Here is a 26,941-nt window from a genome sequence, read left to right on the forward strand (position 1 = left end):
TGTTTTTCATTAAAAACTACTTGAACCGATTAATCGATTATCAAAATAGTTGGGGGTTAATTTAGTAGTAGATTACTAATGGATCAACTGTTCCAGTTGTAATCAAGACAATGGTCAAAAAACTCCCTAATTGACCCAATTTTCCAATTAATGATACTTTTAACATTAAATAGAATAAAAATAAGACGACTTCAATGTGAATTCAGTGGTTCTGGCTCCAAATATTGATGGTCAGCATCTTCAGCCAAGTATATGAATGGATTAGATCTTTAGCTTAAGATTATTATCATCATCAGTTAATCAGGAGGCTATTTTTTTTTTCCGATTTATCGAAATGAAAAATATTTCTTGGAGTTAGATGAAGATATTTCTCATCAGGTCTAAACGCACGTATCGTAGAGGATTTATTGAACGACGAAGTGCATTTAATGACAAAATAACTATGACCTACTCAACATGTTACTCAGAGCAACGTTATTTTGGAAAAAGCCTTATTATTCATGCAACAACGTGGTTATAAAAGCTATTTGAAATACTTTGAAGTTTGGCCTTTGTGCGCTGAAGGTGCTCCGGGGGAATGAATGTGACTCTTGAGGCGCTTTGAGATATCATTAAGACTGAAAAGGCGACATTATGAATGTGGTCCATTTAAAAGAGAGAAGAGTAGTTGAGTTAAGTGGTGGACGTGCGTGTAAGCATCAATCTCCCGACTATATGGTTCGAACTGCGTTCTGTTCGTCTTACACGTGAATCTGTTTTTTGTCGAATAGAGGAGAAAGATTTTTCAGTCGGTTCCTTTTAAACATGTTTACGTTTCCTTGGGAGTTTTTTTCCATTGGAAGCGGCAGCGACTGAAGGCTGTTTGAACTTTAATGTGACGAGAAGGTTGTACTCGTAAAAGCTCAAATCTGTCTCTGAGAACTAGTTCGTGGTGATGACCCGCGTTAAGTCAATAGAAATCTTGTTTTTCTTATTCGAATCCTGCAGGTTTGGGGTTTTTCCCTTGACACTGTTTTTATGACTGTAATTTAGTGAGCGACAGTCAAAACATTAATACCACCATAAACTTTGTGTAGCTACTTAAAAAGTGACAGAAATCCTCTTTTATCACCGTAGATACTTCATTTGAATTCTTTCTTTTACCTATTCAATTCTAAAGATTCATCATCCTTAGACATGTTTCCATTGACTATACTTTTTTTCCTCTTGACTGTGCGTCGTGAAACCAGTTTATATGTTTGTGCTGTACTGGTGTTGCAGTTGTAAGTGAAAACCTCCTAGCTGGGCCTCTTTAGTCTTAAGATGTAGCCCAGATAAGAGCCAGGATGTATGAGGAGTGGTTGAGAAGTTCACGACCTATGGTAAAAGGAGTCCACTCTAGAAAACGTTCTACATTCTTTTTTCCGACGTAGTCCCCATCTACTTTTACATCAGCGGTTATGAAGCAAACCTTCCATGTAGAAGTTTGCGTCTTGGACCTACAGAAAGCGACCGGTCTTCCAGGACTGGAGGTTCATCTGTCAGGCTCTCGCTTTTGAATTCAGCAGCCCACTTCCTCCCCAGGCTGTGAGAAGGGGGCACCCTCCCCGAATGTCGCCCCCCTGACCTCGTGGACCACCCTGCGCGATTGAGGCCTTGAGACAGAGGAAGTGGATGATTGCACGAAGGCCGGCGTTGTCCATTTTCTCAGAGGCGCTGACTTGCAATTTTCAATTACCCCCCAAAATAACAGAAAATACCACAAACATTACAACCTTGAAACTTTCTGCATATCACTCAAAAGAGTTGAACTGCATAACGAGAGCTGTAGAACTTGTCTCCTCCAACCTTAGGCCCCAAACTTATCGATCAACTCCTCGTAGAGTTAAATCAGGGCCTCATTTTTTTGGCTCCAGCTGCGTTCGTCCTATGTGATAAGCAAACCCCCGGACAATGTCTGGACACATTTTTGCGAACAGCTTTATAGGAACAAAAACAACCATTCACACTTTCACACTCAGCCAATCGAGAGTCTCCAGCATGAGATCCATGTCTTTGGACTATGGGACGAAGCCGGAGAACCCGGAGAAACCTACGAGAACGTGACAACTCCACACTTAATCCAGAACTTTTGTTTTGGATTAAGTGAAGGTTAACTTTTACTTTTAACTATCATATATATACATGATGCACTCTCTTCTCCAAAACTCCAACTTGGAGAAGGGATGAAGACCATTAAGTAGATCTTGTCACTACGCTGTGACATGCGAAAGTGCCGTGGTTACCTTCACGTCTCCAGCTCAAAGAGGGGAGCGTGTGCATGATAATTGTTCAGTGGAGTCAAGACGAGGAAGGGAATTGTTGCTGCTTCGCGAAGATTCTCGAGGAACATCGCGCGTCTTGTCACTCGGTGTGTAATTGTTTGAGTTTGATTTCTCAATTTACCGCACGCAACTGAAATGTCATTTCCATTATTGGCTGAACCTGAGGATGAGGCACATTTTAAGGCAAATTGGTGGGAGTGGGATCCCCCCCCCCCTCCTCCTCCTCCTCCCAGCTAAGCTCCGTGTCTGTACGGAGAACGAGCAGCCATTTTAGCACTCGGCACCGCTGCAGCCTGCCTGCCACTGTCACAGCATTCTTCTGCTGGAGCTGTTTGTTTTGACCCCCCCTCCTCTCCAGGACACCTGCAGCCAACCTGTAAAAATGTCACTCTAATGCATTTATGTAAGGTCAGAAGTGGACGTCCAGCCCACACTGCATACTGATGAGTGTGGTGGAGGATGGATCAGCGAAGGTCACCTTCCACACATGACTGGCAACTATTTCTTTTTTGCCTGGTTGTGCTGTAAATCAGTTTGATTGTGGCACAAAGTTTCATATTTATGTCACCAACTCTTCTAGAACCGAAACTTTATAAAAACCTGAATCAGTATCTGAGAATCGGCATCTTGCACTTTAGTTTTTTTATAGTCACCAGAACCTTTTGAGTATCTCGGTAATGTTTTGTAATCTTTCTAAATAAATAATATCTCGCGCCCTGTCGTCCTCTGTGGATGGATGATTCCTTCCTGTGAGCTGTTTGATGCCATTGGCTCGTCTTTACTCGGCTCGCTGGAGATTGGTTGTTGCGCGAAGACAAACTGAAGCTGCTGACATCTTTTAAAATAAAAATCCAGATTACGATCACTGTCAGCATTCGGATGCAGCGGTTTGACTCCACCACGTTGGCGTGGCTGAATGAAAGGTCGTGTTCTCATTGTGGGTCAAAAGATCTAACGTTTCACAACTTCATTTACATCAGCACAATCTAAGGCCTGTAGGGCTCCTTTTCAATTAAGATTTAGGCTTTCGATGATTATGGAAAACCAAGATAATGGAGATCTCACTGTCATAATTATTTGACCTTCAAGGACGTTGGTCCTGCTGGTCCTGCACACACTCTTTCCATGTGCCGACCACAGCAAAGAAAATGACAATTACTGCATTAAATTGATTCGGTGCTTGTTTCTAGAAATATATACATATCTTCTCTGTGCTAGAAAGCAGCGGCGGGTGAATGGTTTCACTTTTTGGGCAGGTGAGGCAAAAATGAAATGTGCACTTGGATTTTCAGCAGCCCACATCTTGTGGTTTCCTTGTTTGTTTACTTTAGGGGATATGAAGGAAAATGGTCGTCTTGTGATGCACTTTCTGCTGTTAACCAAGGTGCGACGTCGACATCTCTGGTCCAGTGTCGGCTTGCAACCAGTCGTGCATGGTTTACATAGTCCAGGCGGATCAGTTTTTGTTTTTTGTTTTTTTACAAATCAGAGCGCGCAGTCAAACGGTGTTTCAGATCATCGTCGATACTACGCAGTGGGATGTGCAGGAGCTCTCGTTTCTGCAAAGTTGAAACAGATTGGCTCTCGGTGTTCGCCTGCGTAGCACGGGCTGCTGTTTGCTGTGGTTTGTCCCTCAGCTCTGACTAAAACACACACACACACACACACACACACACACACACACACACACACACACACACACACACACGTACTGTCTTCGGCTGCTGTAACCGAGCAGAAAGTGGGGAAAGAAGAGCGGTGCTGCTTCAACTCCTCGCTGCCTTCCTGCTGTCAGAGCGATGGCCTACATTCTCGCCTGGAAAAAAAAGAAAAAAGAGAAAGGCCTGTGCAGCAGACTGTGTGCATTTGTGAGGGTAGGAAGGAAATGGAGGGAAGGAGAAAAGGTAAAGGGGGAAGAATGGGAGAAACAGAAAGACTGCGTACAGGAAGGAAGTGAGAGGACAAGCGAGAAAATAGAGAGTTGTTGTGGTGTTGTGAGTGAGTGAGTTAACAGTCGAGCCCCAGTGGCCCTTTACAAAAATGTTTTCTTTACAAGGTCAGGCCACAATAAGAAAACACACAATAGGTTATTTCATTTTTTTTTCTTATGAAAAATGTGTGTAGCAGGATTACGATAGCAGGAGCAGAGGAGGCGTTAAAGAGGCAGAGGAAACTTTTTTTCACAGGTACATAATTCTATGCTGATGTGACCTCGTGGGCTGGAGACACTGAGTTTAACACTCGTATCACCTTGGATACGAAGTGAACGGTTGCCTAATGAACATATGGTGTAAACACCTCGTGCGGGCGGCTGGAAGCTTCCAAAGTTTCAACAATATTTTGCTAAATAAGTTGTTTTTCCCACTAAGAATTTTGTCAGTTGACAATTTGTTTTAATATAGACTATGAATTAAAAAAAAAAATCATGAATTGACCTGCATGAGTTTTGAATGGGGCCCCGCGAGACGTTCAGGGTCACTGCGACGTTCAGGTGACATCACTTGTATACAGTGCTTTATTGTCTATTACCATAATTGGTCATGCAAAATGAACATCATGCCGTATTGAAATCCAGTGAGAAATGGAGTCCTTTTCTCATAGACTTCTATACAAACAACCAGTGGAGTCGCCCTCTACTGGTCAGTATCATTACATTTTGATGTACTATTTACTTAGTATATCAGAACAAATTGGATCCTAGATACTATACAGGGAGGGGCTGCCATGATAAGTGGATTAATACATGTGCATGCTCACGTATTGGCTTGGTTGACGTGATTATCCAATGAACATCATATGATATGTCACCAGGTTAGAGATGCCAAGGAGCCGTGCTAGTGGCGTGTCTGTCTGCGACGTCTGTAACATCTCAACAACTTATGGATGGTTTTCCACAGCGCTGACATCCGTGGTCCGTCCAGCTGCTCTCACTTCCTCCTTCCTAATCGTCCCTTTACCTCTTTGCCTGCCCGTCCCATGCGGCTGAAACTCCGGTCCCCGAGGTGCGGGTTTTCTATCTCGGTGTCGATCTGCCGGCAGCGCCACAACTTTTTTGGCCGCACTTAACGATAAAAAATGATGTGTGAAGGAAGAACAGGTTCGGCGACAAACGCTTTCCGTGAGCAGTGACCGCACAAAAGCAGCATCAATGTCACTTGACTGGAAACGAGAAAATGCCTCACTGTCTGACATGAGGTTACGGGAAGGTACTGTGTTTGCGATGCTCCGTTTCCTTTAGAAGACCAGTTTACAGACAGACGGACGGTGAGTCATTGCTCTGTGTTTTGACCTGGATTTTAAAGTTATTCTATGGAATCGCATCATATTATCACGTGACGTACGGTGAGAGCAGTGGCCGGATGACATGATGCGGCCTTTGGATTATTTTAATGATGTGAACATTTTGACCCAAAGAAACTCTGTGTATGTATTTTATTTTTGTTGTTTTTGATATATAGCCTACATTCCAGTCGTGGCTCAAGTCTTTTGTAGTTTCATTTGGATTCTGGTGTTTGATTTTATTTATTTTATCTGCCAAGGAGATTATATTTTTGCTCCTGTTGCTGTACTGATTTCCACGAACCTTGGTGGAAGGATGGGACATGGGCCACGAAAGAAATGTAAACATTTTGCCGATGACCTGGACAAAGGGGCAGATCCAGGAATGTTAATGTTTAATCACTTTCTTTAACATTGTGAGATGGATGTTGTGGTTTTTTTGGGACATTTTCACTGATTTCCCAGGGAATAATTCAAGGATTTTGGGCTGATATTATGAGTTGGTGCAATTTGGTGTGACTTGGCGGAGGTATGAGCTCTACTGAGTGTCATTGTAGTTTATATGAGTGAATGTGTTAGTGCAGCAGTGAGTATCTACCAATGAAAGCATGTACATGACCATGTTTGACCACCGGAAATAGGCTTTTGTCGTCTCACCTCCGCCGTTGTCCGTCACTTAGCCTTTAAAATCCCATTTCTGGAGAGTAACTAGAAAAGTTATTAAAGTCCATGTCAGACTTTTCAAGACCACGGCCACGCCACAGAAGGAGCTCCTCTGTTAGAGCCAAGCTCCCTGTTTTTATCTTGGCTCTCCTGCTTAGAATCACCCTGGTTTGTGTCACAGTCGCCTTTTAGCAGGACAACGACAGAGAATGATTTAAAAATGATAGTTCGTCATATCACAGACGGCTCTGCCGTTTATTTTCTCGTTCTGTCTATACAATGTCCACTAGCAGTGACAATTGACCTTGATGACATTTCAGATTTCCCGTTCAGTCCGACCCACGGGGCTAAAACCCCAAATATTAAGTAAATCATGTTTTACAAAGAGAACCATCAAATCCTCACATTTAAGAAGGTGTCATCTACATATTGTTGGACATATCCACTTTTTAAAATGACAGAAGTTGGTTGGTGGCTCATTTTCATTACTTAATATTTCATTTATCTGACGCTTTTTGTCCAAAGCAACTTACAATTATCAATTTTTAAGTCATATCTGAGGCAGGTAGCATTAGGGGCCCTCCCCCACACTCCATTTAATGTCCCTGACTGGGAATCGAACCCCGACCTTCTGTACCAAAGTCAATGGTGTAACCCATTAAGCCATGTAACATTTTGTTTGATTTCCGTTAAAAGTTCTAAAACAACACAATCAAAATTCCCCACACTACCATAGAAAAGCGTTACTCTTGTGTTCGATCATTACAACCTCACCAGCCGAGACTACGAAGGATAAGTGAACGTCCTGAAGGTGAGCCGCGTCCCCCTCACTCGTTTTCCGACGGGGCTGAGTGTGTTTGTGTGCACACTTAGTTTTTTCCGAAACTGTTTCCCGAAGATCCAGCGTCAAGTGTCATGTTTATGCAAACACTTGTCAAAAGATAAGGGAGTTTTCCACTCAAACCGCCGACATCACGGCACGCAGAGCTGTAATTATTGACCTGTGCAGCTGTAATTAGCCTGATATTGAGCCGGGACGTGATTTACAGCTGTCATGCTCTGAAACTGTCACCTCAGTTGTGGCATCAATGGCAGCCAGAACAAATTGAGTATAATCATTAGTTGCAGCCCTAATTCTAATGTAGACATTGTGGCTAAATGTTGTAACGTGTGACAATATCTGCTTCTACGAATATCCAATATATTTACAGGTGAAGGTGAAGTTTGCATTCTATTAGGTACACCTTGCTAAAAGTAGTGCATCACTAAATCCTCTCCTTCGTCGTCAGTTTTATTGAAACCCCTTCAGAGACGTGTCGATGTTTTTATTATTAATGAGGGTCGACCGAATAACCGGAACACTTCACATCCTCCAAAAATGATCATACCCTCCTTGCCTCTCTGAAACAGTTCAGATAAAAACTGAGCAGTATCACTGTCATGAATGGAAGTCTTATCACAGCGCTGCTGCATGTGACTGCACTGTCATTAGCAAAGTGTTTCACTGTTACGTTACAAAGGTGTGTGTTGGGACATGTGCCGCACTTATTGTCTTTCGATTCATAAAGTGCACGTCTGATACGCCGATTAAAAACCAAGAGCAGACTTAATCGACCTTCCTGCTGACGTATGAGCCAGCTGATAAGTCCACATCTGCGCCGTGTGTCACGTAGACCTTGGCCTTGCGTTGATAGATGAGACGAGAAGACATGTCACTCTGTTCCAAAACAAGTAAGTTTTGGCTTGAGACTGTGGTTGGTCCAGAACGTGGTGAAGGACAGAGGGAGCCCCCTCGACAACTGTTATGAAGTGAAGGACGACGCAAAATATTGGGTTTTATAGTATTTAATAAAACGGTATGATTTGATTCATGTACAAGTTGGGAGTGAATAACAAGAGTTGTGAAGATGAAGTGCAGGCGCATGCGACCGCACCGGTGTTAGTTTTTCCATATGTATGTTTAGAATACAGTATGTGTTGGCCGGGTCTCGTTACCATCCGGCTGTGAGAAAGGCGACACTGCTTTTCCTGAGTGCACATCCACATCTGGAGCGAGTCCAGATTCCTATTAGATATGCTTGATTTTTATTTTTTTTTGCAAAGGGACTACTTGCCGGATGTTGTCACTCTTGCCAACGAAACTCCACCTCTGCACGCCACCAGCTACCTGAAATCTCAAAGTGTTTGTAAAAGATTCATCCGCCATATTTAATTTAGGAAAGAGCGTAACCAGAATGAAAGCGATGACCGTAGAAAGTGACTTTTTCACTTTTTATCTTTTATTTTTTTACCAAACGTTTCACTCCTACATTGGAGCAGGTACCAGTTTGTCAAATGGCGAAGGTAAAATGTTGTTAAAACTTTAAGGGCGCTTTCACACCTTCCCTTTTTTGGTCCGGACCTTCAGAGCTTTCAGTTTGGTCCGAACCAAACTTGCAGGTGTGAAAGGATCCTCAGACCACGGTGTGGACCAATGGACCAACATTTGATCCGACCAAAGGAGGTAGTCTCAAACTGAACCATGTTTCAGTTCGTCAGAAGTGGGAAAACAAGTTTTTTGGATGATTCTGACAAATTACATTTCTGGTACTAGTTTGACAAAAATGCTTATTTGTGCGTTGTGTTGGTAGTTCAAAATTAAAAGATAGATTGCGGAAAACAATAATCTACACGTGTTCCTGTTAACTCAACCCTTCAGTTGAACAGTGTGTAATTTAAACAAGGAAAATGGGGTCCGATAAGATCCCACGAAACATCAAATGACAGTTAAAGTGTAATCTCACCTCCACCCACCGCACGTGTCTCTGAGTGGTAACGTAACGACAGTTAGAAGGCTAATGATGGCGAACGTGCAAATGAGTTGTAAAATTATGTAATTGTCATGAATAGTTTAGGGATCGTTTTCTGTCTGCAAATAGCAGCCAATCACGTTCCATGGAAACGTCTCACTCGGATGAGTTGTTTCCAATCGGCACACCATCCCCCTTTTTTCATGTGGAGCCGTGACGCAGCAATGACTTTGGCCGCAGATTGATTCGGCGCCGCTTTGATGTGTACAGTGTGCTCCACCGCCGGGAAAAATCATTACGGCACGCAGCTCTTTTTACGGCTGCACTTTCTCCAGACTTGAGTGACTGATCTACATGTTGCACAGGGTCAACGCCGTGTCAGCTGGAACAGATGGAAACAGTAACTGCGGAACCGGCCTGGGACGTAGATCCAGACGGACATTTACAACCAGCTAATAACGACGAGACCTCAAGACTCGCCCAGACGCGAGGCTGACGGCGACGACGACCATGATTTGTAAAGAGACTAGGGAGCCGTGTGTTACAGTGTTTGCATTTTTATGTCTTCAGTTTAAGACTTCATTGACATAAATATGTGAACGAGAGGAAGCTATAAATAACGTACTCGCACAGAGGCACTCCATAAAGTGCCTGGTTATTTTCCTGCTAGTGACGCAGTCTAAAGCTACATCGCCATTACAGCGTTTTCGCTTCATAGGGCATCACTCACGCCTGCTCGTCCCCAGTACTCCAGAGTTTTTGAAATCTCCGGGGCCGTGTTGTAGTAAGGGCGGGCAAAAAGACGCAGTCAAACGCATTCGCTTCCTGATTGGTTCTTATCAACCACGACTTGACTACACTTTCGCACCCACCTTGTTTGGTCAGGACCTTCACACTCTTCAGTTTTGTTCCGAACCCAAATCACAGGTGTGAAAGGTTCCTCGGACCACCGTCCGGACCAACGAGGTGGCCTCGGTCCGGATCAAAACTGAACCATGGTTCGGTTCGATAGCAGTTGGAAAAAACAATTTTTGGGGCGATTCGGACCAATTACAGGAAGTTGAGGCAGCTCGCTATCATAGACGAAGAAAAAGAACCGGAAAGAAAAGGTCAAGTGTAGGGAAACGCAGCCCACCTTGCAATGTGAAACTAAAAACTAAAATGTGAACAATGTAACAGCGTTGGTCCGGACTTCCAAGTACAAGTTCCACCATATCGTTGGTCCAAAGAAATAGATCCATCATCTTATTTTTCACCATTGTTGTTTTTCTCGTTCAATGGTGGTTTCTGTAACTAAGCAACCAACTGCAGAGTAGACAATCTGCTTCCTGTTTACATCAGTATGCACATGCTCAGTGTATGCGACTGGTCATGCGATTGGCGTTTTTCAGTTGTGTTGATGTGATTGCTGATGCGACGAGAGTCGTTTTAGTTTTAAAACACCATTTTAAAAACAGAAACGTATTAGTGTGGATTTAGCCTGAGACCCTTTAGGTCGGTTGCAGAAAGGTTGTTATCTGGTGTGCAGGGCTCGTGATAATCGATGACTCGCCATAATTTGTAGAACAATGAAAATTCTGCTGCAGTTCACACTCTTTTTTTTCTTTCTCCGTTCTCTTTTCCAGCCAGAGGCCGATAGGCTTCTCCCCGCACCCGGGATGGTGCCGTGTGACAGAGTGGCTTTGGAGCCATAACCCCTCCACCAGCACCACACCTCCATCATCTCGACTCCAAGCCGTTTGGCCAATCTCCGATCTCCCCTCCTTCCTTCAAGCTTTGCTCAGAGCCCTGGACAAGGCCACCACAGACACCACATGACTCACCCACTGGAGCCCTAGATCAAGTGAGTACAGTGCGGCCGCTCAGCCTCGTGTATTGGGTCTGTTTGAGTGCTGCAGCGTGTTCTCATATTTAAGCGCCAGGTGAAGACGGGGTCGCAGCTCTTGGCCCATTCTGCTGTTTTATTATTCAGCATCGATTCCCACAGAATGTTCCAAGAAATCTTTCTGTCATATTGACAGAAGACTTGAAATCGAGCTTCTACCTGAGTCTGTAGGAAGGCAGTGGTAGAGGTGAACAGAGGTCAATATTCAATATTCAGAGAAGTAGAGCAAGACACAGGAGCTGGTTACTTTACTGTATTGAGCCGAAAAACAAACCACCAACTTTATGTGCCTTGAGGGGAGCACGTGTTGCTGGTAGGGCAGCAATTAACAATTGTTGTGATAATCTGTTATTCTGTCAATTATACTTTAAAGTCTACAAATGACATGCATGTGAAAAATGTATTAATCATCGAGGAGGAGTAAGTTGAGAGACTTTTGAGGCAAATACTTGGTATTTTTTTCATTTGGCAAATGAGTCTGTTATGAAAGTTGATGAAGATTAATTTTCTGTCGATTATCCAGCTGCTTGACTGTCCAACAGTGCATTCACCACTGTGCTTTGGCTTCTTCTACAAAGTTTATAACATCTGCTTGAAGTGTCCAAATTGCTTAACTTCTCCTTTTTAAATTTAAGGAAACATTTCTACAATAACTTATCTAAAATCTGACCTTTAAGAGATATTAAGACAGTAGTGCTGTGAAATTTCAGCAAAGGTTGTAAATGTACTTTGAGATTTAGAATTAAAATTACTTATTGTCTGATTTAGGATCTACACTAGCTTTTGAAATACAGAAATTTTCATGACACAAAAACGATTGGGAGAATAACTGGAGCTACGTGCTCTCCTTTAAAATGCACGGACTCCACTCTTCACCGTCACAGACTTAATTTAATTTTAAAGAGACCATTTAGTTCCGGCTAAAATAATAGTTTGGAGAGAAGGCCCAGACAGATAATACCCCTATGCCTCTTTTTCTGAATCATCTCCCTCTCATGAGCTTTGCGACGTGGGGGCCCCAGACTGGCTGCGAGGCTCTGAACATCCCAGCAGGTCGAACTAGGCCTCCCATAGCGTTTCACGAGTTGAAATGAGGACACACACACACACACACACACACACACACACACACACACACACACACACACACACACACTCACACTCCAGATCACACAGAGGCAAATTACGCCGGGACCCGTGGCGCTCGATAAACAATGAATATTCATGTAGAAATGATCTTTCTGGGTAGAGAACACGTTTGAGGCTGATGTATGGCGAAATACTCATGATGTCTTTAAAAAGATAGATCATTTTTATGATATTGTTTCATTTGGATTCTACATATTTTACGATTTGTTAGTACTGCTTCCCTCATGAATCTTATACTAAGTCTCAGTTTTCTGCTCCCATTGTTTCACGGATGAGAGAAATGACTTTAGGCGGCGGGTCCACCGGGTCCACCGGCTGCACCGCACCACTGCACACTATGTATTCTATACACTGAGGAGTCTGACGAGCTGTAGCAGCGTTTGTGGAATTGAGGAATTCAGTCGAGTCCAAGGTTATTCCTCATTCTTGGGAAACGTCCCGGATCTGGGCCTGCAACAAAGATGGTGGGAAACAATAGACTGAGACTTAACAGGGCATTCAGCTGAGGAGCAGGGACTCTTAGAGGACACGTTACATTTTCAACATTTTCAAATAGTGTTTTTCCACATTTTCCTTGATGTCTATGGGTTTCTTTAAATGTCACAGTATTAAAAAGGATTTTTATAGGCTTTAGAGAGGGTTTATTTTTTTTTAAAGATAAAATCACGGGTCTGAAATGTGAATACCTGCTTGCTCCAGTTATATTAAAATTTTGCGATGTGGAAAGTTGTTTGTGAATCAAGTTGACGGTAGCCTAACCGTGGGCTTATATTTGCCGGCTAGCTTGCCTTTTTCACGTGTCATTGAAGTTGGCAGACTAAGTTATATTGTTCGCATGTTGTAGATGCTTAAATGAAACTCTTAATACTGTACATAACATGAATTATTGCAGCCAAATCTACATTTATAATGAGCGGAGAACATCAGAGCAAACGAGGCTGGGAGAAAAAAAAGGGAGTGCATGCAACTCTGCATCTCCAGCCTTCCGCAGCAACAGAAGTGCCCTTTGCATCGTCTGCAATACTGACACTGATGCCAGTCTTCAAGCATCAGCAGGTAAAAAATTGAACATCAAATGATTTTTTTTGCATTTTCAGAGCAACTCTTATGTAATGGCATGACACATATTCATATCTCCACAATGTAAACCTCATGAATCTGCAACAATATTTGGATCTGCAACAATTTGCACACACTCATAGATATCATTCATCAAGATTCCATGAAATATACTGGGAAATCTGTGACATTGTCAGAAATCCTCAACGTAAACATAATGTCGAGGAAAGATATTCTAAAAATTCCTGGGCGGATCTTTTCATAACGTTTCGTGGAAATATGTTCAGTAGTTTTTTCGTAATCCTGTTGAAAGACAAACCCTGCAAACACGGAAAATTTGACAAACCAAATCCCTAGTGTGTCAATTAACCAACAATGGTTTCAACATCTACACAACAATTTGATAATTTTTCTATTTGTTGAACCTTGTCTAAATTGTCTCAAATCAAGTTTACTTTCAGTTGTCAGTTTGATCCCACAATTAACTTTCTTTTTTGATCAGTTTGTCTCGCATCTTTGAGGTCCACTCAGTAACAGTTTAGTCACACACAACACATGACACACACATACCCAGAGTGATAAACTCATGTGTATTTTAATATCAGTATTATAACATCATATAACCAGTGTCTTATAAACATCATTAATATTATTCACTTAATTAATTATATTTTAAGTCATTTCACTTCATCAATTTACTCCATGGGTTACCTTAGTATATTGTTATGTTAGCATAATTGATTTACTTCCAGGTTTTTTTTTTAACGTCCCCAACTTTAATTATTATTATTCTTGTCTTTTTGAGACACGTTACATTTCAAATTTAATGTTTTTCGTTTTCCTCATAGGATGGTTTTAATATTAATGATTTTTATATAGCTGTTGTTATTTTTTTTTAAAAATACTATTTCAATTGTTTAAAATAAAACTGTGTGTAAAAACTTGACAATACCACACTTAAAGATAGACAACCACTTTACTAATAATTATTTTCATTCACAATCTAACTAGCAATATCGGGTTTTTATAGCCTTCTTCTTTAGTCTTTACATATTACATTTCTCTAATACTTAATCACATAATTTTCGATTACCATAAAAAATAATCATAATATCATTTTTCATATAAATTATATATACATTATTCCTTTACAATTCATAATCTAACTAAATCTTCTTAAATTTGTTTCTCTCTACCAAATTCTGAAATAATTTTATATTTTTTTATTTTTCTTATTTCCATAAACATCCACTATTCCACAAAGTTTTGTCCTGAACCCAATCAGCTCACCTCCCCTCTGACTTTGTTTTCCTTTCAATCCTGTTGTCCACCACCACTGCGTGATTTAACCTTACCGGTAAATACAGTGGTTCAACTAGTGTACATACTCCTATAATTTGACACCCTACCCTAGGGGATAAAAACAAAATTTGTTGACCTTATGGTACGCCAATTTGACAATGGTTGACGGACCTCATTTTGTTGCTACTACAATTCAAAACAGTAACTCGAGACCTTACCATTTTTGACAAAATTTTGATCCAAATCAATTGAGAATTTAACCATAACTCTTTTGAACTTCGTTCCTAGTATGATTATACATAGCCTTCTTAATATGCAACGCGATTGATTTTGTTTGGGGGCGACTCTGCTCGCAGACTGGGTAAAATGTAGTTTCTTAGGAAAGTTTCTAAAATCAAACAAAGTGAATCACACAACCTTTATTTCAATTTTAAATCACATCTTTTAAATTGAAAGGACATCGCAGAAATTCGATAATCCGATTGTATTTTATCAAAAGAATGTTTACTTGTTGTTGAGTTAAGTGACCCAATTAGTTAAATACATGACTTTAGTAGTTTATTAACCCATCAATTACAGGATCAATGTGTTTATTGGTTGATTTATGAGCGGACGGACCATGAGCATGACCTCATGTGGAAGAAATCTCCGACACCAGATGTGTCTTCACTGAAACACACGATTGCCGCTCGGGTTAGACGTTCGGTCTCGACCGCAGCGAAGACGCACGCACTAAAGATAATGATTGGTTTCCATGCAAACGTTCACCTGTCCATATAAAATAAAACGCGGCGGGAGTCGGCCCGTTGGACGGCAGCTGTATACATTCTCCCTGGTCATGTCCTGTATTCCAGAGGGTGGGCCTTAGCAACAGTGACTGAGCAGCTTCTCATGGGCCGTACCAAGTCGGCGGAGCAGGGAGGGGTGGTCGCGCCGCGTCCTGGTGATCTTATGTGGAAAATATATGTTGCTCCAGTTGAGAGGTCTTCATCTCAGTAGCGAATAGGAGATGTGTTGAGATTATGATCAGAATTCTCTAATATCATGTCGTGTGAGCCTCTGCTCTTATAGATTTAGTGCAGAATTTTAGGGGAAATTTTTGAGGCGAAGAAAAACATGAGAATCAATGAAAAAATTTTAATCAGGACACATATTTGTTCAGTGATAACCTTGAGGATTTTTTTTCATTTCTAGTTTTTATCCAGTAACAATATAATAACAAAAATACAATACAAGTGACACACCAACATTGGCCCTAAACACAAACACTTTAACAATTCACAAAACACAAACAAGCTACAGACAACTGTTGGATAAAAATGATGATGATGATTTCAATGGAAGTTAAATAGAAAAAGAACCGTGAGAAGTGAAGTTAAGGGAACTGTCCATGTCTGAATGGATTATTGATGATTTTCACAACGGATGACGATTCATTTTCTGTCCGACTAACTTTTTGCAGCTCTAGTTTCATTTTGTAATTTTTTGGGGGGGCTACTTTTTACAGGTTCAACTTAAACTTATTCAATTATGTTGGAATTATTAATTCATTTCATTTATCAAACATTTGTTCTGTATTGTTTATTTTACTGGAGATGTAATTGATCCACCATTTATGGTTAATGAACCTATGAAAGATCTAAATCTGACAAACGCATCAGTTACCGTTCAGCGTCTTGCTCGAGGACACTTAAAACAGAACCAGGGTTCAAACCAGGAACCTTCCGAGTCCCACTCGGCCTCCTGAGCCAAATCTTATCGAATACGTTAGTCAGACTAGTCAGCACGATGAGATGATCACATGTTCACGATGAGGCAGCAATCGAGGGGGCGTGGTTATAAGAGATGTGTATTAATTTAATCTATGAAGTAAAATATTTTTTAAATAGTACATTAAAGGTTGTAAATGTATTAGGGAATATTAATAATGAATGATAATGAATTCTCTCTTCCTCCCACATTTACACTTCCCTCCCTCTACCTCCCTCTCTCTCTCGCGCTCTCGATAATCTACATTATTCATTCCCTACTCTCTACCTGGTGGTCTCTTCCTTACCCCCCCCCCCCTCCCTTCAAGCTATACATTGGTGCTGTTGAGTGTGTGTGTGTGTGTGTGTGTGTGTGTGTGTGTGTGTGTGTGTGTGTGTGTGTGTGTGTGTGTGTGTGTGTGTGTGTGTGTGTGTGTGTGTGTGTGTGTGTGTGTGTGTGTGTGTGTGTGTGTGTGTGTGTGTGTGTGTGTGTGTGTGTGTGATCGGTGTAGCTCGTGAAATGAGAAACCAAACGGGGGAGAAAGCTTCGAGAGAGAAAAAGACAAAGGTAAAGAAAGCGAGGCGGCAGGAGGAGGCTGTAGCGGAGAGGCAGAAAGCTGTATTTCTTATTTCTCACAGGGCTTTTTTTCCTGCTGCTGCTGCTGCTTCCTCCTGTTCTTCCTCTTCGGCGACTGGAGGGTTGTTCCTCTGCCAAACAGCACACATAGAGAGGGAGGGAGTCGGGGAGAAGTGGGATGGGGGTGAGGTCAGGAGGAGCAGGAGGAGGAGGCTGACCTGGTCTACAGGTGTGCGGATTAGACCCGGCACGTCGTTGTTCATTTTTTTAAAATTTTTTCCTCCCTCCCCGACGTGCTTTTCTTTGTTTACCGCAGCGCTGGCGGTGTGTGTGAACGTGCGACGGAGGCTCTGCTCTCGCCGCAGCTCTAATTGTACTCATTTGGGTCACATTGTGAAACAGCGTGGACGTTGTAATAAGAGCAAACTGTGACATCGGTGCAATACTGCTGAGTTGTGCCGTCGCCGAACTGGCGTGCAGAGGGTTCAGTTGAGGCCGTTCGATTTCTTACGGCTGTGGGACGTTTCCAGATATAAAAAAAATGTGGACATGGGTTGGAAGATTAATTCCATAGGTTTAGTTTTGAATATCTGTTTATACTTTTTTTTTTTTTAAATATAAATTTATATTTTGACCGTGCATTTTGTAGCAGAGATGTTTGAGCAGCAACAAACAACATGACGAAAAGGGAACCTGCTCACGGTGTTATGATGGGGATAACAAAGGGAGCCATAATCATAAACACTCATCAGGTGGGAGGAACTGCTGATAATGAAACATAATCATAATGGTACAGGAAACAGGAAAGACCAGAAACGTGACGGTGGCTGTTGATGACTTGATTCTAGTTGATAGACTTACACACACACACACACACACACACACACACACACACACACACACACACGAGAGGTAGCCCTCGTTGCCTCGGCCGGTCGGTGGGAACATGAAGAGTTTTCTCGGCGTGAGTAGAACGGATATGAATGAAATCCTCTTCACAGGGTCGAAGAGAGTTCAGCTTCATCCAGTGGACGTTTCCCGGTAGATCATTAAATGTAACTGCGTTTGCTCGTGTTTTTCTGCTCTTCAATGAATTGCCCCTGTGTTGACTTATTGCCAGGAATAATAAAGTGCACGCATCGCTCGGGCTCGTCGACGGTCATAAACGTACATCATCAGGGTGACGAGGTCGTTCTGGAAAGATGTCGCCTCTCTCGTCTGTGTCACAGAAGTTCATTTAATAAATAATATAAAAAATTCAAGCCGAAGTTCAAGCTGTTCCAGTTTCTCGAATATTAACGTTTGCTGACGCCTGAAACAAAAAAAAATATTGACCATTCGTTAGATAAAAGAAGACATTTCAAAAAGTCAGCATGGGCTTTGGGGGGAGTTGTTATAATACTTGAAAATCACACGAAAACTAATATAATTATTGAAACTTGCAAAGTCATGAATCAAATGAAATATTGTTTTTGGTATCGCAAACCAAAACTGAAGGTATTTGATTGACAGATGGTAACAAGCATTATTCGAGGGAAAGCATTTTTTACATTTTGGAATTATATTTTGCCACTGATTAACAATCAGTGTGGTTTGATTAAATGACGCTGTTTGTCACTTTATTAACTTTACTAAAAAAACTATTTTTTTTGGCAGCACACAGTCCTGCACCACATATATTTTGTCTTTTTGAGATGCCTTGCTTTTGGTCAACAGGCAAAAGAACGAGATTAGTGTTATCTTATTTATGGTTTGCAACGTGAAACTCTACTTGTCACTTGATTTATAACGTCAGTATATATTTTTTCCTGAGAAGTTTATGCTTCAATCTCTAGTTTCAAGTCTTCCTCAATACAGCTTGATGTTCATTTTTCTAAATTATGGCACATTTAGAGTCAAATAGAGGATAAAGCAGCGGATAGTGTGATTGACAGCGGGTACCGTCCAATCGGTGTGTGGACGCTGAACTGGAGGCTTTTAAAAGGGCAGTTCACAAAACCATTTGGCGACGTCGTGGTGTGTTGGTGTGGTGCCGTTAAAATTGTTTTTTAACGTTGATATTTTGGCAGTCATTGATAGTGTGTGCTGCATCAAAGGTTGCAGCGTTTACCTTTCCCATGGTTACAGCCCCCCTCCCTTTTATAAAGGCAGGTCAAGAGACGTACAGGATGAAATTATTATCAAGGCCTTTTTTTTTTTGTATACTGCACCACGAACAACAACAACACCATCACAGAATGAATCATCACCAGATGTAATGTCACAAACTGTACTGTATATTACATCCGGTGCTGTAATGAACAAAAAAATGTGGAATATAAATATTAGCAATATTTATTTCTTCACGTTAAAAAAAACTATTATATACTTCTGTGGGGCAGCAACTGACATAAACAGTTGCCATCAATTAATCTCCCAGTTATTATTTCCTCATTCGAGCGATCCACTAATCCTTCGCTCTGTAAAATGTCAGATTACAGCTTATACAGTCACAGCTTCCTAAAGGCCGAGTTGACGTCATCCAATGTCTTTTGTTTTGTCTGAGAAGCAGCAGCTCCAAAAACAAAATCAAATATGTTCAGTTTGTTATCACACGCGGCAAATAAATAAAAGCAGGACAGATTCTCACACGTTAGAAGCTGGAACCAGGAAATGTTTGTCATTTTTTGTTTGTCATATTTATGTTTTTTTTTGTTTTTTTTTTGAGAAAGTGTGGACCATACGTAAACATCTCCGCCTCATGTTGTTCTCGTATCTTGTTTTTGATCGGCTGCAACTGAAAGCACACTGAACTCTGACCCTCGGCTGAAGTTCATGTGAGCTGTACGTCGTGTGAACCGCACCATTGGCATCATGCCACGATAACAATGCAAATGCAGTTTGTGTACGGCAATAACAGCTGTAATGTATCTGGCGGTTGTGTCTGCAAGCAGCAAACACAACACAAAAGAATAACCAAGATCCAGGATCTGACAGGTGTATTTCCGGTTCTTGATCTGGGTCTATGAACGAATGGTCAAGCGATGACATTTATCCCGATTGTCGTGCTGATTTCATTACTGACCTTTTCCCTCTGTCGTGTTTTCGCCTCCTCCGCAGGTCAGTTGAAGCTGAAGATGAGTGCAGTAGGGGAAAGCCCCCTCGACGCTGCCGCGCCAGAGTCACGCAAGAGGAAGGTCTCGCCATGCGACACGTCGGGGCAGAGGTAAAGAGACACGCTATGATGATGCTCAAATTAAACCCGTGTAACAGGCGCATGGGAGGAATATATGATAGATGACGTGTTCAGATGCACAATGAGTCAGCGACACTGTTCAGAACCATGACAAAATTAAATGCTTGTCCTTTTATTTAGGACGTTAAGTTGCAAACTGCAACCAACTGAGCAACCGACAGGGGACACTTTATGGGGGCGCACCGCTGATTCAATTTCCGGTTTCTGGCAGGGCCGAAAATACAACACCAATGTGTAACTGTATCACTAACGGCCACTTAAAGAGGCAGTAAGGCAGTGATGATTTTAATCCCATGCACTATTTGTAAAATTCCGCGAATAATTCCTCATGGTCCATGAAAAAAATGGTGCGGGCCGCACCACTCAACGCTGTGTGTGCAGTGTGTAAACATCACTCCCCGACACCTTAAGAGACGTGCTAGCACGTGGCGCTGCAAACTGTGCGGCCTAGTGGATAGCGCGTCGCTCTCCCGTACCCGTGGTCGCGGGTTTCGCGACCCCGGCCAGAGCAGGAAATTCAAAGAGAGGAACAAGATTTCTCCAAAATCGCTTACTGTGCCTTTAACTCCTGGACAGAGCACAAGACAAGGTTGTGCCACATGTGAAACCCTTTATTTAAATGTACCTTAGGCCTAAATGGGATGACAGAGAAGCCGAAAATCCTCTCATAATGTAAAAGTTATGTAAGGGTTAATAAACGGGTGTGAGCTGAACAGCTTTAGCTTGAGGTGAAGGATCAAGGCAGGATATGCTAAAGGCCCAGGAACTAATGTGAGCTGACGTAACAGGCCAGCTAGCATTTCTACACGCAGCCACGGACCTGCGCATTCACACACACACAGCAGGGCCCCCCCCCCCCAGCCCGGCTCACCCCTCCCTCGGCCACCACGCCTGTGTGTTCTGGCCGGCCAATGCACTGACCTACTTTTGCTGTTGTCGTCTCACACACACACACACGCGCGCGCTCACATATGCACACATTTCTTTTCCTTTTTTTGCACCCCTTCATGTTTACCACATACCTTGCTGCAACTCTTCGGTCTGAAAGTATTATTATTGCAACTGGAGAACAAGGGATAGAACACGGGGCCGTGCAGAGACTCCGAGGAGCCTCGAGTTAAAGACGGATTCAACCTACTGCTGATCCATTATGATAACATTTATGCTTACGTAATATGAAAACACATATGAGGCTACTGCAATAATATGTTAATCATGCATTATACAAGTTAAACCGTCTTTCGTTTCATGAAGAATGTCCGGTTGTTTTCTTGAAAACATTTTTCCTCTCGTTGCATTCACACGTCATCGACACGACAACACAGATTTAAAGAATCCTCATTGGAAATGTTTGGTTCTGTTGAGTTGATCAGTAGTGGTCAAATTGAACTTGCTAATATCAGAATCATTGCATTATTACATTACATTACATTCATTTAGAAGACACTTTTGTCCAAAGCGACTTAAAATAAGTGTATTCAACCATGAAGATATTACCCAAAAGTGCAAGAATCAAGAGAATACAAACATTTATCAAATAGGCAAAAACAGCTTCAAGTCATTCCTGCTATATGACCAAGAGTCTGAAAACAAAGATATTTAATAATAGAAGATTAACCGACACAGGAAAGATAGGACAATATTCACAGGTCTTGAAGCTGGAGCCAATAAAAATTTTCCTTGCAAATTCTTCATATAATATATTTTCTTTACCCCAGTAATCCAAGAGAACAATAATATTTAAATCAGCACTGCTCTTTCTCCAACTCTGCCTCCACGGCCGCGTTCACATTCTGCATTAACATTAGTCTTGGGCGACGCGTCCACAAGTGGACAGCTGTAATTACAGGTATGAATGCACCCGAGGCGCTTTGAGGCGAATTGACATCCAATCACTCAGACCACATTCTTTTGAGCAGTGAGTTTTGGGGAGAATGTTTCTTTTAGCAGTGCACTAAAGGACGGACATTTGTCCACCGTGTCTAAACATTGTGAAAACCCACGAGGTGTGTCACGAGCGGTGTGGAAACATCTTGGGTGATGATTTGTCTTGCCTGTCACACACTAAAGAATGAAAACCTCAGCTGTTTCCAGACGTGAACTCCGGATTTTTATTACTGGTGATTTAAAACTCGCGTTTAACTCTCGTCGCTGCGCAGTCTGGAGAAGCGGAGACGGGAGCTGGAGTGTCGCTACATCGAGGAGCTGGCCGAGCTGCTGTCTTCCAACATGGGCGACATTGCCAGTCTCAGTGTCAAACCCGACAAGTGCCACATCCTCAAGAGCACGGTGGACCAGATCCAGCAGATCAAGCGGCGCGAGCAGGGTGAGGGGAACGACACACACACACACACACACACACACACACACACACACACACACAAGATGAAACCATGTGAAACCAAGTTTTTCATTACTTTAAAATAATCAGTTTTTTTATCTCAGTGAATTCACAGAATACAAGGACTATGAGAAATTCAGAAAAACATAACGGCACGGGCCCTAAACCTTGTTTGGGAGATATTTCTTTGTGGCTTTTGGGCGTCAGGTCTCAAGGTGACTTAAAGATGCAGAGATGTTGTGAATGACTCTTTTCTTTGTCAGTGTCTGATGTGCGTTTGTCTTCCTCTCGGCAGAGAAAGCGGCTCTTCTGTCTCCGGACGACGAGGTGCAGAAGAGCGACATCTCCTCCAGTAGTCAGGGGCTGGTGGAGAAGGAGGCGCTGGGGCCCATGCTGCTAGAGGTGAGCAACACACGCACACACGATTCCTTGCTGCCACTGCTGAGATTTTGTCACTCCAGCTCAACACTCATCTCATCTGATTTTCTTTCTTTCTTTCCTTCTCTCTCTCTCCTCTTTCCTCGCACAGGCCCTCGACGGGTTCTTCTTCGTCGTCAACCGGGAGGGCCGCATCGTCTTCGTGTCGGAGAACGTGACGAGTTACCTCGGGTACGCCCAGGAGGAGCTGATGACCTCCAGCGTCTACAGCATGCTCCACGTGGGAGACCACAACGAGTTTGTGAGGAATCTGCTGCCCAAGAGCCTCGGTGAGCGGGCGAGTGATCTGCCGTGCGAGACCACGTACACCCCCAGCCTTATTTTTGCCAGTAGCTATTATTTTTTTTAAAACATACTTAGTAATTACGTTTTCAGCATCCTCAAATTTGACAGTTTCCATGCCAATGAGAGCCATTAAGGAGGCAATGAAACTCAGGCGAAGGTCTTTGGCAGCAAAACCAGTGTAAAGTCCTTAACGCAGATAATTAACTGGTTTTATTGATGGAAAATACTGTTGCTAAGGAGAGTTTGAACAGCCAGGAGGGAAGGAAGGAGGATGGACTTTTTTTAAGATGAACACAGTTTTTTAATTGCAGCTGGAAAATGTGCTCGTAGGGAGGTGAGAGCGAAACAATGAAACAATGACTTTGTTCACCGCGATAATGTTGTTTTAATTTGTGGACTCCGACCTTGAGAAGAGATTATTGTAAAAAAAATAATAATAAAAAAAATGGAGGGGGGGTCTGAGGGACGTCGCACAAGGACAAGCGATAACGACAGAGTGCAGGAGGCGACAAGGTTGCTGCGCGGTTGTGTTTTCTGTTGATCTTGTAATCCCGTTTAATTCTACACCAGCCTCTGCAGCTGTCCTTTGTCCTTTCACTGAGAAAACTCCAAAACACATTGATTTTTCTTTTTTTGGGGGGGAGGGGGGGCCGAATCGGTGAACTTTCGCACATTATTATTCTCACAGGAGGCTCCGTCGCTGCGTCTCGTCGTGGTGTCGTTTGTTAGGGTGCTCACGAAGGATTTGTAATTTTCTGCGGAGGAAAAAAAAAACAGAGGCCTTCACAGGTTTTTCAGCACCAGTTCATAATCTCCTGAGTCTGAACACAGAGGAGGAAACAGGCTTGTGTGTGTCACTCCACAGTTTAAAGGGGCAGTCCGCGATTCTGAAGCAATACACGTTTCGTAAAAAAATTGTGAATATGTCCTCACGGCCCGTTAGCCGTCGGGTTCTGTGTGTGCCGAAGAAAAAAAATTGCGTTTTCGGCTCAGCCCCGTCTCTGTAAATCGAAAAAGAAAAAAATGGTGCGCACCGCACCGCACAACTATGTGAGTAGTCACACACACAAAAAAACTGAAAACTGTACAAAAACAAAATAGCTGGCACTGACGATCATAATATTTCATGCTATACAGCACGTGAAAGCCCCGACTCCACAGATTCCAACGGTATATTTCTGCTCTTCAAGCAGGGCCAAGTTCTCATATCGGTACCCGGTATCGGCAAGTAGCTCAATGTAAGTTCTTGTACTTGGTCTTGGTCTTTAAAAAAAAAAAAAAAAAAAGCTATCGCTGCTTCCCTGAACAAAATCATATTTTCAGGACTTCAGTCTGGTGGTGCTACTGTTCTCTGTCTTTCTGTTCTGTCTCTATAAAGTACAGACCTCGTGTCTCACAACTCCAGGGGTCCACAGGAGGAAAATTTAATATCGGATAAGCTTTCGCGAATTTCACACCATCAAATCAACACTCATGTGCTCCTATGAACATTCGTACTGAGACTTTTCTTAATTTGCTTCCCATGCAGACGAGGAGTGACACCTCCTCCCTCTGTGCAAAAGAGTGTGACTGGAGAATTAGGACAGTTTCTGAACTGGAAGACACTCAACACCTCAGGACTTAACTACTTTGTCCTTATTTTTCTTCTTCTTCTTCTTCTTCTTCTTCTTCTTCTTCTTCTTCTTTTGTGTTCAGTGAACGGCGTGCCGTGGCCGCAGGAGCCTGCCCGGAGGAGCAGCCACACCTTCAACTGTCGCATGCTCAAGAGGCCGCCGGACGAGATGGACTCGGAGAACCAGGAGGCTCGGCAGCAGTACGAGATCATGCAGTGTTTCACCGTCTCCCAGCCGCGGGCCGTGCAGGAGGAAGCAGATGGTACGCACACAATCCTTCAAAATGTTCTCAAATTGTGACTTTGGCGAAGAGGAGAGATATTTCACATTTTAATTCACAAGAATACATGAATATTTATTCCCTTGAATTTTAACATATGATACACACCTTAATTTTTTCTTTACTTTGTCTATAAAAAAAACATTTTCACAATCTAACCAGTCGGACGTGGACCAGATTCTTTAAAGGACATTTCATATTTTCGGACTCGCTGGTGCCGTGGCCTTGATAGAATTGTGTGATGTCGTTCGTGGTCTTGTGGATTGTGGAACTTTCGACTCTATGAAATTATGAAGGATATGTTTTTATGTTGACTTTAATTCACAGGAATGATTGACAGCTCACTCAACACATTTCCAAGCTCTTGACTTTTAATGATTCTGATGTTTTGACAGGTCGCCGTGTATTTTCTACTCGTGTGAATCTCCAGGGATATATAAAAAAAAATTAAAATCAATCTAGTATTTTGCCTGTTCTTTCGTGTGTTCATCGATACTTCTGACTTTTCCTTTTCCTCAGACCTGCAGAGCTGCCTGATCTGCATCGCCTGTCGGATTCCTCGCACTCAGCCGGTCAACAGCGAGTCCTTCATCACGAAGCAGGACCCCACAGGTAACTAGAACAAATGTCACTCATCACTTCCGCCCCCTGCTTTTATACATTAAAACGGTCTCGCTTTGCCTCTTTGTCCGTTTGCTTTTAGCCTTTTGAAAGTCGCACACACACACACACACACACACACACATTAGTTGCTGACTGTTTGTGTTCATGCCTCACCTCCAGGGAAGATCATCTCCATAGAAACGAGCGCTCTGCGAGCGACAGGCCGGCCGGGCTGGGAGGACCTGGTCAGGAAGTGCATCTACGCTTTCTTTCAGCCGCAGGGCAAAGAGCCCTCCCACGCCAAGAAGCTGCTGCACGAGGGTGAGCGCTCAGAGAAATCACTGATCAATGGTGCCTGCCTGTTTCGCCATGGTTACGAGAGTTTCAGCTTCAATATCATTATAATATATTTTGATTTAATGTGAAATTTCAATAACCTTTTATACTTGTAGCACAAGCTTAGATACTGAATATTCAGATTTATGAAAAACAGGTTTAGACTGAGGAGGACAGTGGAATAGTCGTGATCAGAATAGACAAGCGATTGAACAATTATCATTGTTGGCAATGAATCTGCTGTTTAAGTTTTTTAACTGATCGATTCATTATTTAGTCTATAAAAGGTAAAAAAAAATAAAATCCAGGAGCTGATATTGAAAAGTCTTTTTTTGTTTTGCCAACGGTCTAAAGAGAGTCGGGGCTCTTTAATCCATAAGGAGACAAAAAGGAAGTCTAAACTGTGTGTGTGTGTGTGTGTGTGTGTGTGTGTGTGTGTGTGTGTGTGTGTGTGTGTGTGTGTGTGTGTGTGTGTGTGTGTGTGTGTGTGTGTGTGTGTGTGTGTGTGTGTGTGTGTGTGTGTGTGTGTGTGTGTGTGTGTGTGTGTGTGTGTGTGTCGCCAACAGTGATGACCCTCGGCAGCGCCATCAGCCCACTGTACCATTTCACGTTGAGCGACGGCACGCCACTCAGCGCTCAGACCCGCTGCAAGTTCTTCTGCCCCCCCAAGCCTGACGTACAGCCTTTCATCATGGGCTTTCACACTATTGACAGGTACACACACACACACACACACACACACAGTAATGACGGTGACAGCAAAACAGAAAACACTGGCTCGTCTGTTACTTCTTCAACAAAAAAAATAAGCGTAACTTTATTCCACATGTACTTTTCTTAACGATGACACATCACAGTTTCTCATTTGTTTGTTTCAACATGGCCGTGACTTGATACAAATGGGACGACCCTGAATGAAATGTTATTCTATTATCATCTTCAAAGTGTATTGCTATCGTGAGAATTTCTTTTGTATATTTCCCAGTTTCCTTTTTTTGTTTTCACGAGGACGTAACAGCCCTGAGGCTGGAGGTCCCCCGGCCCCCTGCTCTGTGA

The 26,941-nt window shown here is 42.6% G+C and overlaps 1 protein-coding gene across 6 annotated transcripts in view; it reads left to right on the top strand.

Moving 5' to 3' along the window:
• ncoa1 (nuclear receptor coactivator 1) overlaps positions 1-26,941 on the top strand; it is a 44,832-nt gene that overhangs the window by 1,650 nt on the left and 16,241 nt on the right. For 3 of the 6 annotated variants that reach the window (XM_047328528.1, XM_047328530.1, XM_047328527.1), the window contains exons 2-11: positions 10,660-10,877; positions 19,854-19,959; positions 22,149-22,315; positions 22,626-22,732; positions 22,860-23,037; positions 24,244-24,291; positions 24,749-24,928; positions 25,466-25,558; positions 25,730-25,870; positions 26,452-26,599. In XM_047328528.1, the coding sequence (XP_047184484.1) occupies positions 19,871-19,959; positions 22,149-22,315; positions 22,626-22,732; positions 22,860-23,037; positions 24,244-24,291; positions 24,749-24,928; positions 25,466-25,558; positions 25,730-25,870; positions 26,452-26,599 (1,151 nt within the window). In that variant the 5' untranslated portion in view covers positions 10,660-10,877; positions 19,854-19,870. Of the gene's footprint in view, positions 1-10,659; positions 10,878-19,853; positions 19,960-22,148; positions 22,316-22,625; positions 22,733-22,859; positions 23,038-24,243; positions 24,292-24,748; positions 24,929-25,465; positions 25,559-25,729; positions 25,871-26,451; positions 26,600-26,941 lie in introns of those variants that run through there. The other 3 variants (XM_047328529.1, XM_035617421.2, XM_047328531.1) reach the window with 3 other exon arrangements.

The sequence above is a fragment of the Scophthalmus maximus genome, chromosome 18 (assembly GCF_022379125.1).
Source record: "Scophthalmus maximus strain ysfricsl-2021 chromosome 18, ASM2237912v1, whole genome shotgun sequence".
NCBI classification, from domain to species: domain Eukaryota; kingdom Metazoa; phylum Chordata; class Actinopteri; order Pleuronectiformes; family Scophthalmidae; genus Scophthalmus; species Scophthalmus maximus.